A 23,011-nucleotide genomic window follows, 5' to 3' on the forward strand; every position below is an offset into this window, starting at 1 on the left:
CTTAGATATATTCCTGAATTCACATGAAGCAACAAGTTGCATGACTGAAAAGTGAAAGAAGGCTTCAATTCATGCATATACATTCTTTAAAAAGGTTATTTTTCATTCATTTACTAAAGACTGTCAAGAAAAGGAATTGAGGCTAATCTAATAGCGTCTTCATTTCCAATAGTTTTTTTCTTTGTTGTTGGACTTGTTTCCAATTGTCTTTTTTAATAATTTTCTAGGAAAATGTAACTCTGAGGAGACAGAACAGAACCCTTTGGGATGCAAGGGGTGCACTTTTGTTATTGTTACCTTCTTTTTAATAAAGACACAATTAAAAAAAACCCCAGGTTTTTATACTAATAATTTGACAAATTACGTAAAGGGCAGCAGATTCACAGGACTTCTGCTTACCACCTTATCCATTTTGCTTCCTTTCTACATTCACCTTTGTCTGTTTTGAGTGATGCTGGATGAATGAGGGATGTAACTGATCAAAAGATGGACCAAGCAGCATGTTTTACACAGAGCTCACCAGTCCCAGACCAAGAAAGGAAACTTAAAAACTTAAAGACTTAAAAACCAACACTGTCCATAACGAAGAACTGACAGCAAGTCTTCATGCAGCAGTGCAGAAGAGAATTTCTTTCCGCAAGAGAATATTATTATGAAGGCCTCAGAATTTATTTTAGAAATCAATCCAATTCAATCAAACCAACAGAAATTAAATTAATTAAAAAAAAAACAAACACTAATCACAAGCCCAAACTAATACTGAAGAGGGCAACGGAAGGTTTTCATACGATACCTAAATTGACCATAAGTTTGACACGGCCTCCATCTAGCTCCAGGCGCAGAGTGTCAGCAGAGTCTCGGGAGGTGGTTGCCATCAACAGCCCATAAGCACGCTGGGACATGAAACGAAAGGACACATCTTCTGCCTCTGTGTGCATAACCATAGGCATGATGATCTTCATGTACATGCTGCCATCGTAGCTCAAGATGGAGGCCTCTGCAAGGAATCAGCAAACGATTGCAAAAAATGAAAAGAAGTTACACCTCTGTGTGATCCTCACAGCTGAAGAACACTGACAACTATCAGGGAGCACAGTGTCTACAGCAACCACACCACTTGCCACAGAAAGATATGTAACTGGAGCAAAATGCAACAACTGTTTAACTGCACCCAGAAACCCTACCTGGCAAGTATGAGCAGCAACAAAGACATGGTGTTCCCCACAACTGGAGACAGCAGTGCCCATGGACCCATAATCCCCAAGGACAAGTGTGTTAGGACAGGGCCCTTCTGTGAGTATGAGCTAGCAAAGCCTCTGTTTTTCACATCTTCCAGAAAATGCAATCTCCTTCAGCGTGCTGAAGTTCAGCCTTTCATAGGACTAGCTGTAACAATCAGAGTTACGATTTCTGGTACTCTTCCTGTTGCTTATTTAGAGAGGAATTTCACTTCATTGCTATCAAAATAAAGAAAAACAACTGTCTCAAGTGAGTTTCCTAACAGGTCTTTTCTACATCCAATTTGTTCTCTTTTGTAATTTTATATTTTCCCACTCCTTACTAACAAGCAACATTAGCAGAGCTTTGCTGACACAACTGATGCAAATGAAGAAAGGAACAAACCAAACTCCATTGCAAGGTTAAGGGTCATTCAAACACAGGAAAAGTTAGGAGATGTTCGCACAATGAAAGCCAGGAGGAGGACAAGAAAAAAAAAACAATAAACAGTGAAGAAACAAATCATATTTTTCAATCATCTCTGAGGAAGTAAAAGAAAATGGGAAGTTCAGCTGAGGAAAGTTCCTGGCTTGCAGGAAGTGTTATTCTGCTCTAAGGGGGGGCAAAATTAAAGTCTTTTGAGAGAACTGCAGCAAGCACTACAGCATGGCAACCATTGTTTCAATTCAGGAATATACTCAGAAACATTTATATCTGCAAAATTTACAAATCCACATAAATATATTAACATAGGAATCAGAGCACTCCTTTTCACCACAGCAAACCCCTACCAAAGGCAGAGCTGTAGAGACTCCTCCATGTAGGGCTTCTGCCACAAAACTACATATAAAAAATCGCAGAGATTTAAAAAAATGGACCAGTTCAGCTCCCCAGGCACATGGAAGGATTGCTCCATGAAGCATTCTTACCATTGTCTCATCCAGCTCCGTGCAGCTAAAGTTTTCTTGAATGATTGATTAGGATTCTCACCAGGCACCTCACACACCCCTCACAAAGTTAAAAGCCCATCTAATTTTACCACCTGCAACAGCATGTTTTTGGAATCTAGATGTTCTCTTTATGTTTCACCCCTTTGTCCCGTATTTCCCAGCTGAAGGAGCAGAACTTCTAGCAGGAAACAGCAAGCTTGGCAGAGCCACGCCTCACATCCTGTCAGTGTCTTAATGTTAGATGATAAAACAGGGTAGACCTATGAGTGTCCAAGTTCAGCAGGAGGGCCCAGTTAACACTGTGTGGGGGTGATCAAAGCTGTGTATTCTACCCCCTCTATTCATTTCCCAAGGATAATGGACCATTAGCAGCAGCTGCCCAGGGAGTCATTAGCACCTTCACACCCAGCCTGAGGGGGCGGAGCTGCTAATGGGCCATTAACAGTTAAACAATACCCCCTGGCTCCCAGAGTTAATCACCCATTGTGTGAGTCCCCGCCCACGGGGAGGGACTGGGTGCTCCCTGAGGGTACATAAGTGGTGGGTAAGACCTCGGGAACCTCTGGTCAGATTCAAAGGAACACCAGGACCTCGACAGGAGAAAACCACCACTCTTGAACAGACTACAGCCCTCGCCTGCACCAACAGGTTTTTCACTTCCTTTTGCTTTGGACTTGGGGGAACTACATGGGTCTCAGCACAAGGGCAAACAAACCCCTATGGGTTTGTGCCCCAGGACACTGGGATATACTGCTGGGTTTTGACACTTTGTGTCAGTGTATTTATTGTAATATTATTATTAAATTGTAGCTCTGACTTATAATCTCTCTCGTAGTGAGTTCATTTCCCCTGCTGGTTCGCCATTAAACCAGCACAATGAGAAACTGAGGAACAACCAAATGCCCATGCTGTAAAGGACCCATGGCTGGCTCCACAATGTCCAGTAACAGAACTGCAATGCAATAAACATGTAAATGAGGTGTTAAATAAAGATATAAATATCAAGCTGATAAAGTGACAGAGGAGACATGTGTGTGGTTCCAAAACATTTGGTGGGCAACACTATGGTTTTGCTGGTGCAGTGACCCCAGACACTAACAGCTATATGCAGCACCTCTCCACTCAGAACATACAAACGCATTAAGAAGAAAACTTATCTGGGAATATCATTAAGATGTCTGTGAACAGCATCCCTATTCAGCAATTTTCTTAGCTGCACTCCCCACACACTGTCATGGTCTGTACACAGAAAGCTCTCTACGCACATCACCCACTCAGCCATTACATACACCTTCTGGGTACCAGCTGTCAGTGCTGCCCTGGGGACTCACATCTTCATTTGGCCAAGAGACAGAAGGAAAGAAAGCTTCTTTTACAAGGTGCGGGAATAGTTTCTTATTTTCAAAGCGCAATTCTCTCCCCCCTCACATATGCCCCTCTTACTTGCCACACCTACAGCTGCAAGCTGGAACTAAATGTACTGTATATTATACATACATTCAAAGGCAATGCCTATGTACACACGAACCTTCTTTGCACTCTTTCCTCTCTCTCTCTGCAGATTGTATTAGAAAATCCAGCCAAGCATGAAATGGCTCTTTTGACGCCTTCAGCTCAGATGTGCCTTGCATGAAACAGTTGCTTGCCCTAGCACATGAATAGCTGAGAGAAGGGGGTTGGAGGATATCAGGACTATGAGTGGGAGTAGCTGACACAAGTGTCCTAGCTCTGCTGCTTCCTCCTCCACAGTGCCATGCATTAGGTGCTTTGAAAAGATGAGGTTTTCTGTAGACATTAGAACAAACTGAAAGCATGGTAATAATGAATATCTTTGCTTCAATAAGAATTTGTGTCCTTCAGCTTCATTGATTCCATTGTCAGATAATTGCAGTCCTTAGACAAGAGATTCCAACCCTTAAAATTATGTAAGGAGGACCTGAAGAACACTCAGAATTGCTGAAGATGACACAAAAGTCTGGACAGTGTTTCAGCTGACATCCCACAGTAGCCTAAATCAGTTATTACTGTCCCTTCTCTGGCCAGTCTGCTACAAACAGGGTGCAATGGAACCTCATAACAATTAAGCAGATAAAATTAAATAGCTTGAAATAGTTGAAACAGCCTCCACAACCACAGGAGACAATGTTCTTTTCTGGTGCATGATTTATACTGGCCTGAGCCTGGCCCTGCTCAGCCCAGCTACGCGCTTGACATATTTAAAAAATAACAAGATTTCATTCCCACTTTGCAAGTCTTCACTATCTGGAGTATCTGGGAGCCTTTTCAGCACATCTCCTTACAATCAGACCATTCCCTCCAGTTATGAAAACACCCCTTCAGAGGAGGGTATTGACTAATACAAATAAAACCTATCTGCTTGTCCTGACAGTCAGTCCCCAAAGGTCAAGGAAGGTATGGTACAGCTGAGCAACACATACAGCAAATCTGCTTAGGGTTGAATGTAACCTGGCAACAAGTACATGACTTCAGCCTCCCAGGCACTTGTGCTAGAGATTTCTGCCTTAATACAGGCATCCATTTGATTGTCCCCAGCTATCTGCAGCAATAGGATTGTAATGCTTTGTTCAGCACCATGATATAGGCAAGAACACAGTTATTCAGGCTTAAAATACATGCACATTTCTTCCATTTCTCTACTTTTAGAGCAGGTCACAGACATGTATAGGAGCAGTGTGTGAAACCACCTTCCAGACTCCCACAGATTTGTACAGACAAAAAGATTGAGTGGCATTTGTTTGGGATCTCAATGTCAGAAGCTTCATTGTCATTAGTTTGGAGATGGGAAGAGGAAGAAAGCAGGTGCTGGTTCAAAACTGCCGTGATATAATGCCAGAAAACTGTGAAAATCAATATGTTATTAGGAGTGATTAGCTTCCCAGTTTTATGTGCTCAGACCCTGCCAGTTTTAATTTTACACTTAGCATCCAAAGGAGCAATTCACTTTTGCTTCCCCACAAGGCTCTGCACAAACCTCCTGGTGAGACAGAACAGGCATATTCTTAGCATACAGACAGAAAAATATTCAAGACCTCTTCATGCTTTTTCACCTCCTTTCTGACTTCTCTCTTGTATTAATTTCCATTCTTTGCCTCCTTCCTTTCTTCTCCATTTAATTTTTCTCTAGTCTCCTGTTCTTCCTTGTGGTTTCTTTCCAGACTACAATATAGTGTAGTTTCTTCCTGAAATTTTCAGAAGGGTGATAGTGTCAAAAAAAGGAAAAATATTTACCTTTCATGAAAGCTGAAGTCACCAGTGACCGAAGCTCAGGGCACATGACTCTTTCCCCAGCTACATTTGCAAGACCAAAATATTTAGACCAAATATTTCCACATTCTTGCAAATTCAAGCATCCTTAAAGCTTTGTATCCGCAAACCAGACAACTTTGCTGCAGGCACTACACAGCTCACCTCTTTCCCTCACATATCCACTAGCAGACACATGACCCAAACAAAAGTAGGTTTTTCTGAAAACTAAAATTTCACTTAAAAAAAAAAATAAAATCTTCATTCCTGTCCAAGTGGAGTCCATACAGATGATTTTCAACAACAGAGGCCTGTCAGTTGTTTGAGGAGCCTGAATGTAACCACTCAGACTGAATCTGATGAGGACCCAGGAGGTAATGCTCCTTTTTGGTGGAAAAGATGTGATGGGAATTTTAAGTGCCCACAAGCAGTCATCCTTGCATGTCATCCAGCAGGATAGGGGCCGGGAGCTGTGGGGTTCCCTGTGGTGGTTCCTTGTGCCCAGGGCTGTCCCACACCCCCCCAGAGGTGATCAGGACAGACCTACAGCTGGGGGCCAGGTCCAACTAAGAACCCAGGAAACCTCATGGTGACCGTGCAGGGCTGCGGTCATGCCAGAGTCAATCTGCTTGACGGGGTTAAGGGCAGGTGCTGCAATTGCCAGACCGGGCCATGGTGATAGGGATGGGACATGGACCCGGTTTGACAGCACCCATGGCTGAGCAGGCTGTGGGGACCTGGAGGCTGGCCCTGCCACAGCATCACTGGGGCAGGGACTGGCAGCCATGGGGTCCTGGGTCATGGGCAGGGTAGGGGAGCCCCAGGGGCCAGGCAGGACCTGTCGGTGCCCTAAGGGTGCCGGTGGTATCATGATCCGGCACTGCTTCTTGCTGATCCATAAGACAAGTCCACGTTTACTGAATATGCCATAACACCTTTTGCAGTAAATTGAACTTTCCCTGGATGTCTCCCATCTAGATGTCATTGGACGTCACCTGACTTAGCCTGTCAAACAGAAAAGAGCAATTTGAAGGGATGTAAATGTAATTCAAGGGCAGTCTCATTGTGTGATGGAGAGCACTCTGGACTCTGAATCCCAAGGACCTGAGTTCGGGTCTCAGTGGGACTGTCCCCTGGCAGTTCAATGCCTCCCTGCCATCCGATCCCGTCAGATCTCAGATGCTGAGCAGGCTCAGCCCTGGTTAGTACCGGGTGCTGTGACAGTCCTGGGAACTTCACTGGCACTGTCCAAGCTCGCTCGGCCGTGGCAAATGGACCTCAGGACTTAAACGGTGGGGCCAGTTCTGCGCACGCTGTGCCTCACCTGAAAAATCCACTGCACAGGCTGGAAGGGCACACCCATGTGGGGAGAGCCCTGCCCAGATCTGCGTTCACGAAGTTTGGCCATACATACAAATGTAATTCACTAGCATTGAGAGGGACAACAACATCTTTAAACACCTGCCTAAAGAGAAACATTACATTAGAAATAAGAATGGGGTTTATTAGTCTGCAAAATACCCTGCAAACAATAAGTATCACTAATAAACCACTGATAAGTTTACTGTGGGAGTAAGAAGAAAGCTTTAAAGATTTCAGCCTGACAAGATGTCAATAGTATTATTATCAGTTGTTATGCATTGGAAACTCATGAAGATAAAACAGTTAAAATCTTGGATACATAAACTATAGACATGTAAAGAAACTGGACTGGTTTTCCTGGTACTTAATCTCTCTTACAGACCAAAGTATTTTTTCAACATCAGTCAAGTTTTTATTTGCTTCAAATTAAGGCAATGCCTTCCTTCCCTACTCCTAAGTTGGTATACGGCTGCTTTACAAAAGGACCTTCATATCCTGAAGCTCAGCATATCATTATCCCAACTCCATTACTCTGTTTTAGACTAAGTAAAGGCCTTTCATTCAGCTTCTAAGGATTTTTTTCCAAAACTTGCCTCTCCTGCTGCTCATTTCTATCTTCTTTCCGATTTGCACACTACTTTCTTAAGTTCAAATTTTCCAATTTGAATAGCATATGTCAGTTAGGATTAAATGAGCACTGAAAGTAGAGTAATTACATAAGACACCCTTATCAGTGCAATGTGCACAAAATATTTCCAAATGAGCAGCAAATGGGAGAGATAATAGAGCTAGCTCCAAGGCATTCATCACATTTTCAGGGATGCAAGAATACTGGTAGAGCAGTAATAATAATTGTCACTTATAAGACCCCTGCTATAAACAAAAATTGCTAGCAGATGTTTACATAGGCCAGATGACATCCAGACGAATATTTTTTATCACACACATTTTTTCAAAACCTTGCAAAATTTATTTCATAACATTGTTTAAACCATTTAATTTCTGGGCCTGAAAATAGCCCAGAAGTGCAAGTCGCTTCATATAAAATAAAAAATATCTGAAAAAAACCTCAAGTGCAAACCACACCTATTTATCTAGAAAGTCAGAAGAGAATAAACACTCTATTTATCAATTTTGTTTCCATACCACTGCTTCCACCCTGTTCCAGTATCTTATCTTTCCTATCCCTTTGAGGTTTTTCCAAACACAAACAGAAACATTAAAGTACTGCAGAAAATATTATTGACTAAGTATCCACAAAATGGAAGACAAAAAGTCTGGGTACAAAGGCAAACAAAGAGCCCCAAGCAACACATCAGTGTGAAAGTGCAGGGTTCAGTGTCTGTACTACAATGTCCTACCTCAGATGAAAAAAGGGAAAAATTACCTTGACTTGTAAGTTTAGAGGCTCAAATAATTTTGATTATGAGAAAAGCAATTTTTTTTTAGAACTGCACAGTTTTTCCTTCCTGAATCCAATTTAACATCCTCCCTTTTTATTTCAATATTATAAAGAGTGTATATTATACCAAAATCCTGTAAAACTTTCCTGAGAATTTTCAGTTCAAAGTGGACTAAATCTCAGGGAACTAGTTAAAATTTTGAGGCTTCCATCTCTGTAAGGTAAAATCTCAAAAGATTTTTGACTGCTTATAACAAAAGCTTCAATGGAGACCTTCCAGACTTTAAACTGACCTAGAGAAGACATTAGGGACATAGATCCCAAATTTCCCTCCATTAATAACCCTCCCTAGCCTTTTGCACTCTGGATTCTAGCTTTGCTTTACTTCTTTATCAAAACAACTCTCCAACTCCCCAGGCTAACCTGTGGCTACCCTAAAAAGTAGTATGTACCAGTTTCCATCAGCATCAGGCTTGGTATGTCCTACCTCCACTTTGGTCATCACCACAAAGAAAAGAGGGTAAGTTAATTTTTTAAAAGCCTGTATTTCGCAATGAAAGGAAAATAAACCTTCTTCAGGCTACTATCATAAAGATCTCGGCAAGGGAGGAGCTGTAAGAGCACCAAATACCACAGAGGAAGTATTTGCAGTGGAAATTGTAGTTTGTAAATGTTACAAGCCCTGGGAGGTGAAGAGCGAGGCTACATTGCCATACTGAACCTTGGCAGAGCTTCAGGGGCACCAAGGAGCACATGGGCTTTTCAAATTTCCTCCAAATGTCACACTAACATTTGCAGAGCTGTGTACAACTATTTGGGAGAAAATCTCTGGCAAAAAGAATAAGGGTAGAAGAAGAATTGCTCCTCAAAATCAAGGAGAATTAAGGGAAAGGCATGGGGAAATCTGCTACTAAAATTACAGTCTAAGTTTTCATTACATTGATGGTACAGTTTAGAAAGTGATGCAACTTCTGTTTAGTTTGAACATCTCTCAGTCCCCTTCATGGCACTGTCAAGTTGCATGAAGCATTCGATCCCTATTTTCAGAGTAGTGTTCACTGAGAAAGGGGGATTACAGCAGAGATGAAGTTTGAGTTAGCTAAGAGGTGGACAGTGAAAAAAAGAGGCAGCAGATACAATTTGCAGCAAGGAAAAACACAGAAAATACAGAAAATTTTAAGTGGTTGGAGAACTGCTCAGCTCAAGGGAATTTGAGGGTGCTGGTCGAGAGCCCACTGAATATGAGCTAACAGTGCACCCAGGTGGCAAAAAATGCCAATGGCATCTTGGCCTGTATCAAAAATAGCGTAGCCAGCAGGACTAGGGCAGAGATTGTTCCTCTGTACTCAACACTGGTGAGGCTAGACCTCGAGTACTGTGTTCAGTTTTGGGCCCCTCACTTCAAAATGGACATCATGGTGCTGGAGCGTGCCCAGAGAAGGGCGACAGAGCTGGTGAAGCATCTGGAGTACAAGCCCTATGAGGATCATCTAAGGGAACTGGGGTTGCTTAGTCTGGAGAAAAAGAGGCTCAGGGGAGCCCTCATTGTTCTCTACAACTACCTGAAAGGAGGTTGTGGTGAGGCGAGGGGTGGTCTCTTCTGCCATGTCTCAAGTGAAAGGATGAGAAGAGATGGCCTTAAATTTTGCCAGGAGAGGTTCAGATTAGATACCAGATTTTTTGTTTGTTTGTTTGGGTTTTGTTTGTTTGGGTTTTTTGTTGTTTTTTTTTTTTTTCACTGGAACAGCGGTTAGGCATTGGAATAAGTTGCCAGGGTGGAGTCACCATCTCTGGAAGTGGTCAAGAGGCATCTGGATATGACAGCTGGGGATATGGATTAGGGATGATTATAGTGGTGCTGCACTGATGGTTGGAGTAGATGATCTTGAAGGTCTTTTCCAACCTTGATAATTCTTTGATTTGGCAGTTAAATGCCACCCTGGTGCCCGATCTCATCAGATCTCGGTAGCTCAGCAGGGTCAGCCCCAGTTAGTACTTGGATGGGAGACCTCCTGGGAATACCGGGTGCTGTACGTTCTAGTCCTGAGGACTTCACTGTCACTGTCCAAGCTCACTCGGCCGTGGCAGATGAACCTTAGGAGCAAAGTGGGGCCAGTTCTGCGCATGCTGTGCCTCACCTAAAACATCCACTGTGCAGGCTCAAAGGATGCACCCACATGGGGAGAGCCCTTCCCAAATCTTCATTCATGAAGCCTAGCCATGCATACATACAATCGTTGGATTCTCTGATTACCAGCCTAGCATGTTTGAAAAGTAAAGCTGTAATGTGAACTATATTCATAACCTTGTTTAAATCCATAAACAACTTCTCAGTTTAGTTTTTCCAACACTGGAAAGAAAAAACTAATAAATATTGCCTCTGGTTGTTTTTTAAGAAAGTTTAACAGGATAGACTAGACAACCCTCAAATTTCCCTTTCTTACTTGTTTAATCAAACAATGCCAAAACTCCAAAATCTGTAAACTCCTGGAAGAAACGCTTTAATAGAACAGGGAGTAAATGACGAACATAGGTCTACAAACTGTAGGGTAACTTGTCCACAAAAAAAAAATCACAGGTATGCCATAGTGTGTTTTCAAAAGCAAAAATTCTTCAACCCAGGTGATCAGTGATTTAGGAGGGGCAAGAAGTGAGACACTGCCATTCTGAAAATAAGTAGGCAGCAAAAATACCTAACTGTAACTCATGAAACGCAAGCTTCGTGGAAATAGGCATGTCAAAACATTCACAAAGGCTGAAAATAGGTCATCTTTGGGGGAAGCCTGATACCTCAGAGCTGGTAGCGATTTGGAGGGTAAGAACAGCATACATGATGTGAAAAAATATAGGACAATATGTAATTTGGGGTTTCAGGCTACAACTACCAACCTTAAAATACAAGATAAACTAAGCTGAGTTCATAATACTAGGATCTGGAGGAAGGTCCCTTCAGAGCCCTTTATTCCACTGCAGATCTGCTGTCTTCCCTAAAAATAGTCACAAAATCCTTAATCCCAGGATGGTAACTGCCTGAGTGCAACACTAAGTCAGTGCAGCACAGACAGTCCAAAAATGATGACACTGATTTCCAGGCACCCCACAGGCTCTGTCCATTCCTAATGAAGTCAATAGCAGAGATGCAACAGTCAGAGCTGTTCACCCAGCTAATTGCAACAACTGTCCAGTTATTGGAACCATGAAAAACAGGAAAAGACAAGCAGGAACTAGTAGCTGGCATGGAATGGTAGTTGATATTGCCAAGATCATGAAGGCTGAAGCAAGAGGTACATATTCAAGCCTGTAAATTTCACAATCAGATAAAAAAAATGTAGTCCTACTTTCAAGTAACAGAGACCGCCTTTTGAAAACGTGATTGTACCACAGAGCAAATTCTACTGTACAACTCTGGTACCTGTAGATAACTGCTTTTATAATAAAAGGAATTTCAGATAAAAAAGGAATTTTGGGAATGTTCATGAGCTGTCCCCCTTTGGCTCCAAACATGACCAAATGCAGTTTCAGTCTTACAAAATCAGTATGTCTTGGTAAAGACACAGTTAGAAATTCATAGTCCATAACACTGGTTATCATGGTTATAATTATGCAAAATCACATAGTAATTAAACTCCTACAAGCCTATCTCAAATGACAAAGACTGTAATGCAGGATCTACATTGCAGGACTATATACTGGTCTAAGTGCCTAGACTGGCACTCAATGAAGGGGTTAACACATAACAGTAGCCAGCCCAAACCCTCAGTGCAAAACTCAAAAATTTGTATGCATGGAAAAGAGAGTTCCATTAATCTTTTTCTTCTTCTCTGAGCATCAAGAGCCTCCAATGACCTTCGTGGAAATTGTAAAAGATAATAAATCCTAATTCTTGGGTAAACTGGGACAGTTTAGTCAGCATTAGCAGCTTCCATGAGATCCTCCAGTCAAAAGAACTGCAGATGTATAAATTATGACAGCAGCTGTGACCCTAAAACTTTCACATTCACCACTGTGCAGCCCATTTTATCACTCTGAAGTTCAGGGCAGCAGTCACAATGCAATGAAAACTGTCATACACCAAAAGCACTGGCCTGGTGCCATAGTTAAGCAAAGCTGAATTTTCTTCAGCTGCTTCTACCCTTGACTTACTGAGATAGCTCCTAAGGCCTAAGTCTATTGCTATTCAAAACAAGACCAAGTCCTGAAATAACCAGGTATCCTGGAATGAAAATGTCATTTATGCGCAGAATATTTTCACATCACCTTACGTGGTGGCCGTGACTTTACTGAAATGCTTGGATCAATCTTGTTCCTAACTGAAATTGGAAAACAGTCATACTGTCACTCCAAATCAACATATTTGCATCCACTTACAGATAAAATGTAAGAATGTACCACATCCTGTACTATTCTCTGTACACTGGACATAATGACAAACTCCAAGTTAAGAGAGCTTTGATGGTGAAAAACCTGCTATTTATCCTGTCTAAAGCATTTTCCCCAGTAATAGAGTCCAGAGGGACATTTACTCTCCACACTGCTAGGAGAAAATCAGATGTGATGTATTTTGTTACAACATTTCTGATCCATTACATCAAATTATGCCAGATTAAATGCAGCCCATCAAAGAAGAGGGTCTTCTCGGACCTGTGAACTGCCCCAAACATAAAATTCAGTGTCTGCTTATCAGTGACTGCAATTTCTCCAGGACATCACTTTCCATACATTAACTGCCTAGGAAAGAACTCCACAATCAGTGGGTAGATAATAAAAATCTTCATGTCACTGTGGTCTTCTCAGGTTCTCTAGGTTTCTGAACAATTTCTTTATGTGCTAACCCTGAAATACTCACAGAGAAATAGCAAGGAAGAATTGGTTCCCCTACCACATCAGTGTTAACCCTTATACTGTTACGAAGAGCATTAATCATGATACACTTGATATCCCTGTTACAGGGGTGGAGTGATGAATTCAAACATCAACCACTCATTCCTAAAGATCAGACTTCAGAAACACCTTAGACAGAAAAAAATGGGAATTTTGTAGTCTCAACCTATGACAGGTTTTTCCACATCCTAAAATTGGTGTTTAGAATGATGCTGCCTGTGCCCTGAGGAAGGACAGGACAGGGGCAGCAATAAAGCTCCCCATCACAAGTACAACGTGTTTGCTAATCTGGGTGGCAGACAGGAAGTGCAATCTCTAAGAATAGATTCTGAACCCTAACAAAAACTTTGATGTTTGATAAAAACAAAAGCCACAGCCTTAACAATCCATATGGTGAAAAGAACAGTTTGCTTTCACCCAAAGTGTCTCCCAGACTCTTAAGTGCAAGAGAGATGGAACTAGAAGACTAAATGGCAAAAGCCATCCCATTTAGCTAAGTGGGATCGCAGATAAGGTCAGAGCAGTTAATCACTATTTGCTGAAAATTACCTATAAAGGAAATTAGGTGCACAATTCTTTTACAGTAATTAGCTTTTGTTGATATGAATATGAAATAGGTACCTAGTAAGAGCCACCCCTGCAAAAAAAGGAAAGGAATTAATGAGAACAAAGAAAATATTCAAAGATGGAAGCCAAGGAAAGTTTGGGGGATTACCAGATGTTCTCATGTATGTTTGGAGGATCAGAGAATGCTTTCAAATGTATTATTTGGCCAAACCTCTGAAGTCTATCAGAGAAAGTGAGATTATTAGAACATAGCCCAACACAATTTAATAAAGCATGGTAAAAGCAGATGGGAGCGTGGATATCAGATTAACTTTGTATAAAGGCTGTGGCAAATCCATCATGAGGTTTTCCAGGCTCTGAGAAAGCCTGACTAGAACTGGCCCCACCAGCAAATTGTGTTTACTTCAAGGATGAAAATGTTTCTCTTCCCTCATTATACAAAAGTGAAAAAGTGGTGGGGGAGAGAGTCTGACATTTCCAACTCTTTCAAAGGGTATTTCTCTATAGTGATAAAAACCATTGAATCAATATCAATTAAAACTGGGAGGAAAGAAAAAATAATTATAACATCTGAAGGCATTCTTTCAGTTTTTCTGCTGACTTATCCTTAACAGCAATTTTTTCAAGTCAGAACAACATTTTGCATGATACTAAGGCAACAAGGCTTGTATCTAGTCACACTTCACCCTTTGTCCTTGGACCAACAGCCACTTGGTCTTACAGAGCATGTCATTTCTTTAGGCTGCATAAACACGCCTCCTGTGTTGGAGGGAGGAATACAATAGAAAAAAAAACAACCAGAAGCAAGACAGGCAAAGCTCTCACTCTTCCAAACAGAAAGTCAAATTCTGAGCAACCAGAGTTCAAGATGATTTGGACAACTCTTTCAGACACATGGTGTGATTTTTGGGGCTGTCCTTAGCAGAGCTGGGAGTTAGGATCAAAGATCCTTGTAGGTACCTTCCAACTCACATTATTCTATGACTCTATGATCTATGGAGTTTAAACTGCCATCTAATGGTGAAACTAACTTTGAAGCAGGCAGAGCAGACAGCACACAAAGAAACAAATGCTGCTTTGACCTGCAAGTCTTGGACTCTGAGTGACAATCAGCTTTTTCAGCAACATTTACTTATATGCTGTTTCCTACATGACTGGCTGCTGGTGAAGCAAAAGTGTGTTTTAAGTGACAAAACCTTTCTTCATCAGGGATGTGATTACTGTCTCAAAATGTCAGATTTGATTCCCAGTTTTATGCCACAGACAAGAGACTGCATGACAAAGAATATAATAATGCCAAAGTTCAGGCTTGGATTTTTTGAGGACTGATAACATCATTTTAACTTCTAATGAAAACTACCAGCATTGAATGTGCATAAAAATGCTGAGTTAAACCACTTAAATTACTCCACTGATAGAGATTAACTAGACATTTCAGCCATTCCAAAACCAAATCACTTTCCTTCCAGTTACCTATCATTTACCTCATGATCTGGTGGTACAGGTTCCAAATCACTTTCCTTGTAACTCAAGTATGGGAAGAATTTGTGCCCTTGCTATGCACCAAATCCAGAGGAATCTAGTTCAAATAGGTCAATATTTCCTTTTCCACTTCACTTAAACTATATTTAATAGTACCTCTTTATTCTATTTCCACTGACTCACTAATAATCATAGAACTATGCAATGGTTTGATTTGGAAGGAGCCTTAAAGATCTAGTTCCAAACCCCTACCATGGGCAGGGACACCTCCCACTAGAACAGGTTACTCAAAGCTCCATCCAACCTGGCCTAATAATGTTGGCCTATTATCTAAAGCAGAAGGACACAAATTAGGATTCCTGTGATCTATTCAACATGGCACTTTCTGATTTTCTTTTATTTGATCTGAAAGTAGAAAAGAATGTAATTTACCTCTCTTCAATAACACATTTTAGATCCTCACTTAAGACATAATTGCAAAACTAAACCAAATACATTAAAAGGCGGTTGCAAGCAGAAAAACAAAATCTAATGAACCCTTGTATTAATTCTAAGTGTCAGGCACAGACACATTTTGAATCCACTTCTGACAGGTCATTGGCATCTAACTCCATGTTATCACCAAAGACAACTCAATTTACTTGCCTTTTAATGTGAAAGTAAGGACCAGTGAAAGCTGTCAGACTGATATGATGAAAGACAAATACCTAGGATACATATAGAAAGAATGCTTCCATCATATAACTCTCTCTTCAAGTTGTTATTGACTTCAACCAACAAAGTCATTCAAGAGTTTAGAAACTCATAGCTTAATACATGGAGCCATCACTCCCCATATCACTGGAGAAAAGGGATGTTAAGCTCTTCACCTGCTGAAGCAGGCATGCAGCCTCTCTAGCACACAGAGAGCCACTTCTCTCCATTTCCAATATAAATTGAATCACAGGCTCTTACATTAGGCTCAACCACAATACTGAGCGTTCAGTACATCTGTGTGGAACAGCATGATCTGCTTTCTCCTAAGGGTGCCTGGAGGGGCTGCAAGAGTAAAGGGGGAGAGTCTGAGGGAGGAAAAGCTCTGTGTATTCAGGTGTATCCAAGAAATAGTACTGCTCAGCATATATTTCAAGTTTATTTGAAGATAAAAAGAGTGTCAAGCTTTTCCCCAAAGGAGGTGCTAATAGGAATTTAGCAAATCAAGAGAGCCAGCAGCTGCTGGGTGAGCAGAACAGGCAACGGGGATGCAGAGGGCGTGGGCCCCAGGGACTCGTGCACTTGGCTCAGGCACTTCGGGGGCACAGTGAGGAGCAGATGGCAGTGCTGCCTGAGGCCATCAGATGGCAAAGGAGACTGTAATTGTCTCCTCACCTGTGCCACTAGTGCTGAGAAGCACTTGTTAAGTGTTTTTTTCCTGGCTCCTCCTGAAGTGGAAGAGAAAGCAGAGGCACACATTTGGGTTTTCTGTACAGTGTCACCGCCACCAGCTCTCACTGTCACTTACTGGACAAGGTCTCAAGTTTCCACTCATGTCTGCATAAGTTCTGGATCAGTGAGAGCTATTTAAAAAGAAGTTTTCCTAATTTACACCTAATTTACACCTGGAAAGGATTAGACACAGCTCTACATCACAATACAAAGAACATTCTGTTTTCTAAAATAAGCAGTAACATATTTTAACCAAAGAGGAAAAAAGTAGGTCTTCTAACAGGATAGCTTTTCTGTCCTTGATTCCTATTATCAGAAGTCCTCCACAAAATTTGAAAGCATTAAGATGCCCTCAGGAATGTCTTTTGAACTGGTCTACTTTCACAGCAGAAACAGACAAACAGGAGCCAGTTCATCCATTGTCACACTGCAAAGCTGGGACAGTGCAGGGACACAACCAAGAGTCCACCACAACTGGGTTGCCGTCCTACATTTTTGGATAATCCAAGAGGCACAGACCCTGAAAAATTCTCAGAATATCAAACAAGTCAGAATAATGAAGAGGTCCATAATTTCCTTAGAAACTGGAAAATAATCCACAAGCCTAAAAATAATTTAAATCTGTAATGGAAAGGGTACTGCTTTTGACATCATTTGAAACATAGATGGTAAGACTCCATGGATACAACACCTGTTTCTCTTTCAAATTCTGCAGATAGAAACTCAAAAGGGGAAGAATTGAGGCACAAGACAGTTTTTTAAGATTTCAATTAGCCTTTTTTTTTTGGACTATGATTTATTTACTGCAGAGTTAAGCATCTCTCATAGTTTCAGATTCTCTATTTATATCTGCTAACTGTGCAAATTTCCTGGTTCCCTGATTCCAGATCAGCTGCTGGGCACAGCTGTGCTCCAACAAAGGCACCAAAACCAGCAGGACTGTCATACTTCCCTAATTTCATCCGCATCTGGAAGAGGAAATTGCAGTGCTTTTCTCACCCACTCCTGTCACATCTCAACAGAACACCACCAATGTAATTTAAAAAAACCCCTCAATGATAGATGGCCAGTCTAAGCCCACAATCTTCCAAAGCTTTTAAACGTGGCACTAAAACTTCCTGCACAGTATACAAGGTTGCCAACACAAAGAATACAGGATTCTAAGTGCACAGTCACCTGCAAAACTCTTGGACAGAGCAGAGGACATCCCATGAGCAAATAGACGTGTGGAGAGATCAAGGCACAGAATTGCAAGCAGTACAGAATCTGGCAACAAAGGCGCTCCTGTTCAGTGGAAAGAGAGGGATGTAAAAACAACATAGCTAGGCAGAGCACCAAAGTGCCTCATCAACACACTGCAGCTGTATGACCATATACAGTGCTATGGGGCATCTAAATCTTGAAGTGGCTTTTATGAATTTCACATTTCCTGTGAGCATCAGGCTCAAGGATGCAGCATGATCTCCAACAGCGGAGACTGATACATCCTCTTCCTGGCATGTACTACTGGTTACTGGAATCTTGTCCCTGTTTCCCCCCAGTCACAGCTCTCCTGTACCCCGTATTACTGAATAGCCACTTCACACCCTGAGCACGGTTCCTACTTATTTGGATTTAACTCTAAGAGCCAGTGGGCCCCTAAGTGCCACAGAGGGCAGCCCTGAGGGTTTGTCAGTATTTACTGCCTTTGTTCATGAGAACCTAATTGATTTGCCAAAGATCAAAGTCCATGACAGAGCAAGACTAAATGCAAGTGAACTAAATGGTAGACTATGCTTTTGTTGTTGTTTTTGGGTTTTACGTTGATGAACAATATTTGCAATAACAGTTTGTCAGTCAGAGGAAGCCTCTGTCCTCCAACTGACACAAAGATGAACAGTTAGCAGCACATGTGTTTCTTCTGCTCATACACTGGCTAGAGAAAATGAGCCTTACACTAGGCTCTCCTTTACCAGCAACCTGAAAACAACACATGCTCTGCTTCCCCCCATGCTTTCTCATATTAGTCTGTGAATATCTCTTCTAATTGAGATTTGAATTTGGGATGTGAAGGGTTTTTGGCAACAGCTTTTCCCTACAGCGCGTTTGACAACACCTTTCCTAACAACATGCTTTTCTCACCTGATACTGGAACACGTGCCACATAATAGTGTTTCTAATTTGCCTAAACATGGAGTTTGATCCACAATTCTTTAAGATTCAGCCAAGAAACTATGGCATAAAAATGTTGTTATTTTTACACCATTAGCAATTAACTATTCTACCCTTCAGTACGAGTTTTTATAACAAGTAATTACAATAACAACCAAACAAAATCTACTTTGGCAATCATTGTCTTGCACATCTTAAAATACTACTCACATATTCAGTAATGAGGAAAACATATCCTGTCATTAGCAGGATTTAGAAAGGAAAATAGGTCTTTTGGAACTGAAAGACATTTCCAGGTTAGCATTCTGAGGCATGCATTTCACAGACACATATAAGCTAGAAACAGAAGAGCTAGCTAGATCCTGGAGCTCCCTTCCCTTCCTTCCCTCTTACAAAGCATATTTCATTAAAGTGTACAGCAGCATGGCCTTACTCTGCTCTTCTAGCCGCCTAATTTCCAACATCTAACTGATGGGATTTCCACCCCTTTTCTAGTATTCTTGCTATAACAAAACAAAGCAAACAGAAACCAAGCTCAGTGTTGCAATGTTACAGTAGTCACCATTTTTCTTTCTTAATTTAACCCAACATTCTACAATTAGTGCTCTGTGAACATCCTTAAATAATTCTCCTTTATTGGAAAGGCAGTCCTCTCATCAGAGCTGATTCATCATCCTCCCCTCAGGTCATTTTACCAAGCAATATGCACTGAACTCTTCTAATCTTTTTCCCTAATTCCTCCCTTCGACCTCCTGATTCTATTTCAATTTTTTATGACAATTTCTTTCATATCGTTGGATTTCAGTCTAAGCTGCTCGACAGCACTCTCTTTACACTTTTTGCACTCGTATTTTTTAAATATACAGTTCTATTCATGTGACTAGGAGTACTTCTCACTAGTACGCATGTCACTTCATTAGGACACAATTTAACTGGTGAGGAGTTGATATTCAGGCTTTTTATCTTGGCAAAGGTCAGTGGGTAAACTATTTAAGGCTCTTGTCTTGTGTGCTCTGTAAATCTCATATCACTACTGAGTTAAATACATCCAGCCAATCACTGACAAACCGAACAAAATTTCATCATTTGTTTAGTGCTTTAGAAAGGGCAATGAATAATTTTACTTTTTCAATGCCAAAGAAACTAGAAAGTTTTCCCCCTAAGTGTCTAACTACTACAGCATTTTATCTGCAAAAGGTTGGTTGTGTGCCTCAAAAAAATACAGTACTGTGTCTCAACAATGACACAAGGGTTGCATTAGCAATAAAAGTATAGAAAAGTATCACAAGACAAAAAGTCACTGCTATTTTAAAAGAAAATCTCTAACCTTTAAGGATCATCAAGTCCAACTCAAGCCCTGCACAGGACCATCCCCAAGAGTCACACCATGTGCCTGAAAGTATCACCCAAACTCTTCTTGAACTCTGTCAGGCTTGGTTCTGTGGTAACTTCCCTGGGGAGCCTGTTCGAGTACCCAACCACCCTCTGGGTAAAGAATCTCTTTCTAACATCCAACCTAAACCTCTCCTGACACAACTTCAGGCTATTCCTTTGGGTCCTGTCGCTGATCAGCACAGAGAATAGATCAGTGCCTACCCCTCCTTTTCCCCTCACAAGGAAGTTGTAATTGCAATGAGATTCCCCTCAGTCTCCTCTTCTCCAAGCTGAACAGACCAAATGCCTGCAAATGCTTCTCATACAGCTTCCCCTCAAGGCCCTTCACCATCTTTGTTGCCCTCCTTTGGACACTTTCCAATATCTTAATATCCTTCTTATATAACGGTACCCAAAGCTGTATCCAGTATTCAAAGTGAGGCCACCCCAGCACAGAGCAGAGTGGAACAATCACCTCCACTGACCAGCTGGCGATTCTTTGCATGTTGTTTCTATGGGGATATGAACTCAAATTGCTAATACACAGAACCAAGAGCTGCCCTCATTTCTGTACTGAAAACACTATGTTTCAACCAGCAAAAATAGGAAAATGAGTTGGATAACACAAAGATAATACCGCTCACTAGGTCAGGTTTTCTACCTGTTCTCGTGGCAGAATATCCATCAAACTTAAGAAAGACTGCAAAACAGAAGGTCGAAGATTAGCAAAATTAGTATTTTGCTAGTCTTCAGCTTTTCTCATCCTAGAAACTGAAGCTCTTAGTGATTCATGGATTTTTCACAGTGCAACTCTTCTATGATTTTGGAAAGCCTTAAGAATCTGGGATTTTTTTGCAGCTAGGGAAAGGTACAGAAAATTGAACTTGTCTGTAGTAATATAAGCCAGAAATAGAACTCCAAGACATGCCTATATTGTATACTGAAGCACTGAATTAGTGATGTCCCATATCTGTCAAGGCTTGTTTTGTGAGAAGCCCTATTAAGACTTTCTCACTCGTTAGCCCAGCAGTAATGCTGAATTGACATGACACAACTGTCCATGCCCACAGCTTTTCTGCAGGTACTGCCACTGTAGCAGTCAGCAGACAGCCTTGCAAAGCAAAGAGGACTGCACACACTGTAGCACAGGATGCTCTGTGCCCAATACATTGCAACCTGAACAGCATCTGTAAGGCAGCTCTGAAAAGATTTCCAATAGCACTCAACTTTTACTTGTGGTCCAGGGGAAATCACTGTTTAGCTCTGACTGTCAGATAGCATTCTCTTAGTGTTCATTTGTTTCTTAAGTCTTTACCATTTCAGTTTGTCTTACAAGTACATCCTAACTAACTTCCTCCATGCAAGGGATGATAGTTGAGTGAGTGGAATGCTGGGTAAAAGAGAGGCTGACCCATGGGGAGCTGTAGGGTAATCAGCTTTTCATTACTGCATGCTGAAAGGTCAAAGTGATTCATGAGTGCTCTACTGAGTGGGAAAACAAGAGAGGAAGGGATGCAGGAACTCTGGTTCTGATATGAATTATCTCTATCCTATCACAGTATGAGAGTATTTATCTCTAGGAACTTCTAACCAAATATCCCAGGACGATATCACCATGTCTGCAGAGATCTGCAAGTATTATTTTAGAGACATCAGATAGAGTTTTCAAGGTGGCAAAAAGTAGCTTAGTGACCTAAGAGTCTAGCAACTAAATTAGCTGATACTTTAGATTCAGAGACTTAAATCCCAGGAAAGTAAATGAAAACCCCTCAGAGTCATGGTCTGTGGATAATTACTTTTGTAATCTTGAATCTTACTGTAGATGCCTTAATAGTTCTACATCACAGTTTCCCAAAATGTAAAATCATAATTATATCTATTTCCTCTTAGAAATACTCTGCATATGAGAAAAAAAAATTGCACTTGTTTGTATAGGATTATCAATTTGCACCCTTATAAATAGTTTAATGTGGGTTTATTTAACATATTTTGATAGCCCAAAGACAGGTAGGGAGGTCAGCAAATTTCTGGCTTTCTCCCAGCTATGACCTTGTCTGGATTTTTTAAGTTTGAAGGCTCCCCCATGAGTTATCTGTATGGAAAGGTACAAAAATTCACTCAAGCCCCCAACTCTGGCCTCTACGGAGAGGTAATACTGTGAGATTTTGCAGGCCTCACAACATTATGGCAGAGAACAGCCTAAAGCCCATTGCCAACCCATCAACAGTGTCAGACAGGTTACAGTTCATTGCCTGAATATGTCTTTCTCACCTCAATACTGAAAATATCTCAGTCCCAAACACAAACAAGCCAAATGCCAGAACCCCCACTCCAGTTGTATCTGAGTGGTCCTCCTTCCTGCCCTGAAGCTCTTCTAGGTAGTCTTCACCAGGAAGTTGCTCAAGCATGCAATCCAGGAGCAATGCTGAAGCAGGAAAAAACATAGCACACAGCTACCTGCATGCACCCAAACAGATGCTGTTACCGTTCTTGATATGCACAATCACATCAGTGCCTTTCCAGGGATCAGCATAAGAAAAGAAAGTTATGGGTGCCACCCAGTTTAATAGGATTTTATTGATCAACACTTTGACACAGCACATTGATCACGTATCTCTCCAACTAACTCACAGCAAAAGGGCCATGGCAGCTGTTTGAAAGCTGCTTCTCCTGGAAGACTTTACTGACTGAGCCTTGGCTGATGGCACAGACTTGGGTATGACCTGTAGGCAACACACACAGACACACAAAGGTACATGACCTGCATTTTAACTTTTACATCTTCTCTTGGAGGGAGGTGGGGCGGAAGGGGGGGACACAGAAAAAAAAGCAAACAGTGTAAAAGAGAATAGATGTGCTCAGCAAATTGTCTCTGCCAGGAGAAAAAGACGAAAGAAAAAAGAAATCACAATAGCATAAATCAGCCTGGAGAGAA

General features: G+C 41.4%; 1 protein-coding gene across 1 annotated transcript in view; it reads right to left on the reverse strand.

The window, feature by feature from the left end:
- Positions 1 to 23,011, reverse strand: part of NRXN3 (neurexin 3) — a 1,004,771-nt gene that overhangs the window by 660,691 nt on the left and 321,069 nt on the right. Inside the window, exon 10 of the mRNA XM_071557744.1 lies at positions 794 to 997. Coding sequence (XP_071413845.1) covers positions 794 to 997 — 204 coding nt within the window. The remainder of the gene's footprint in view (positions 1 to 793; positions 998 to 23,011) is intronic.

Source organism: Pithys albifrons, chromosome 6 (assembly GCF_047495875.1).
Source record: "Pithys albifrons albifrons isolate INPA30051 chromosome 6, PitAlb_v1, whole genome shotgun sequence".
NCBI classification, from domain to species: domain Eukaryota; kingdom Metazoa; phylum Chordata; class Aves; order Passeriformes; family Thamnophilidae; genus Pithys; species Pithys albifrons.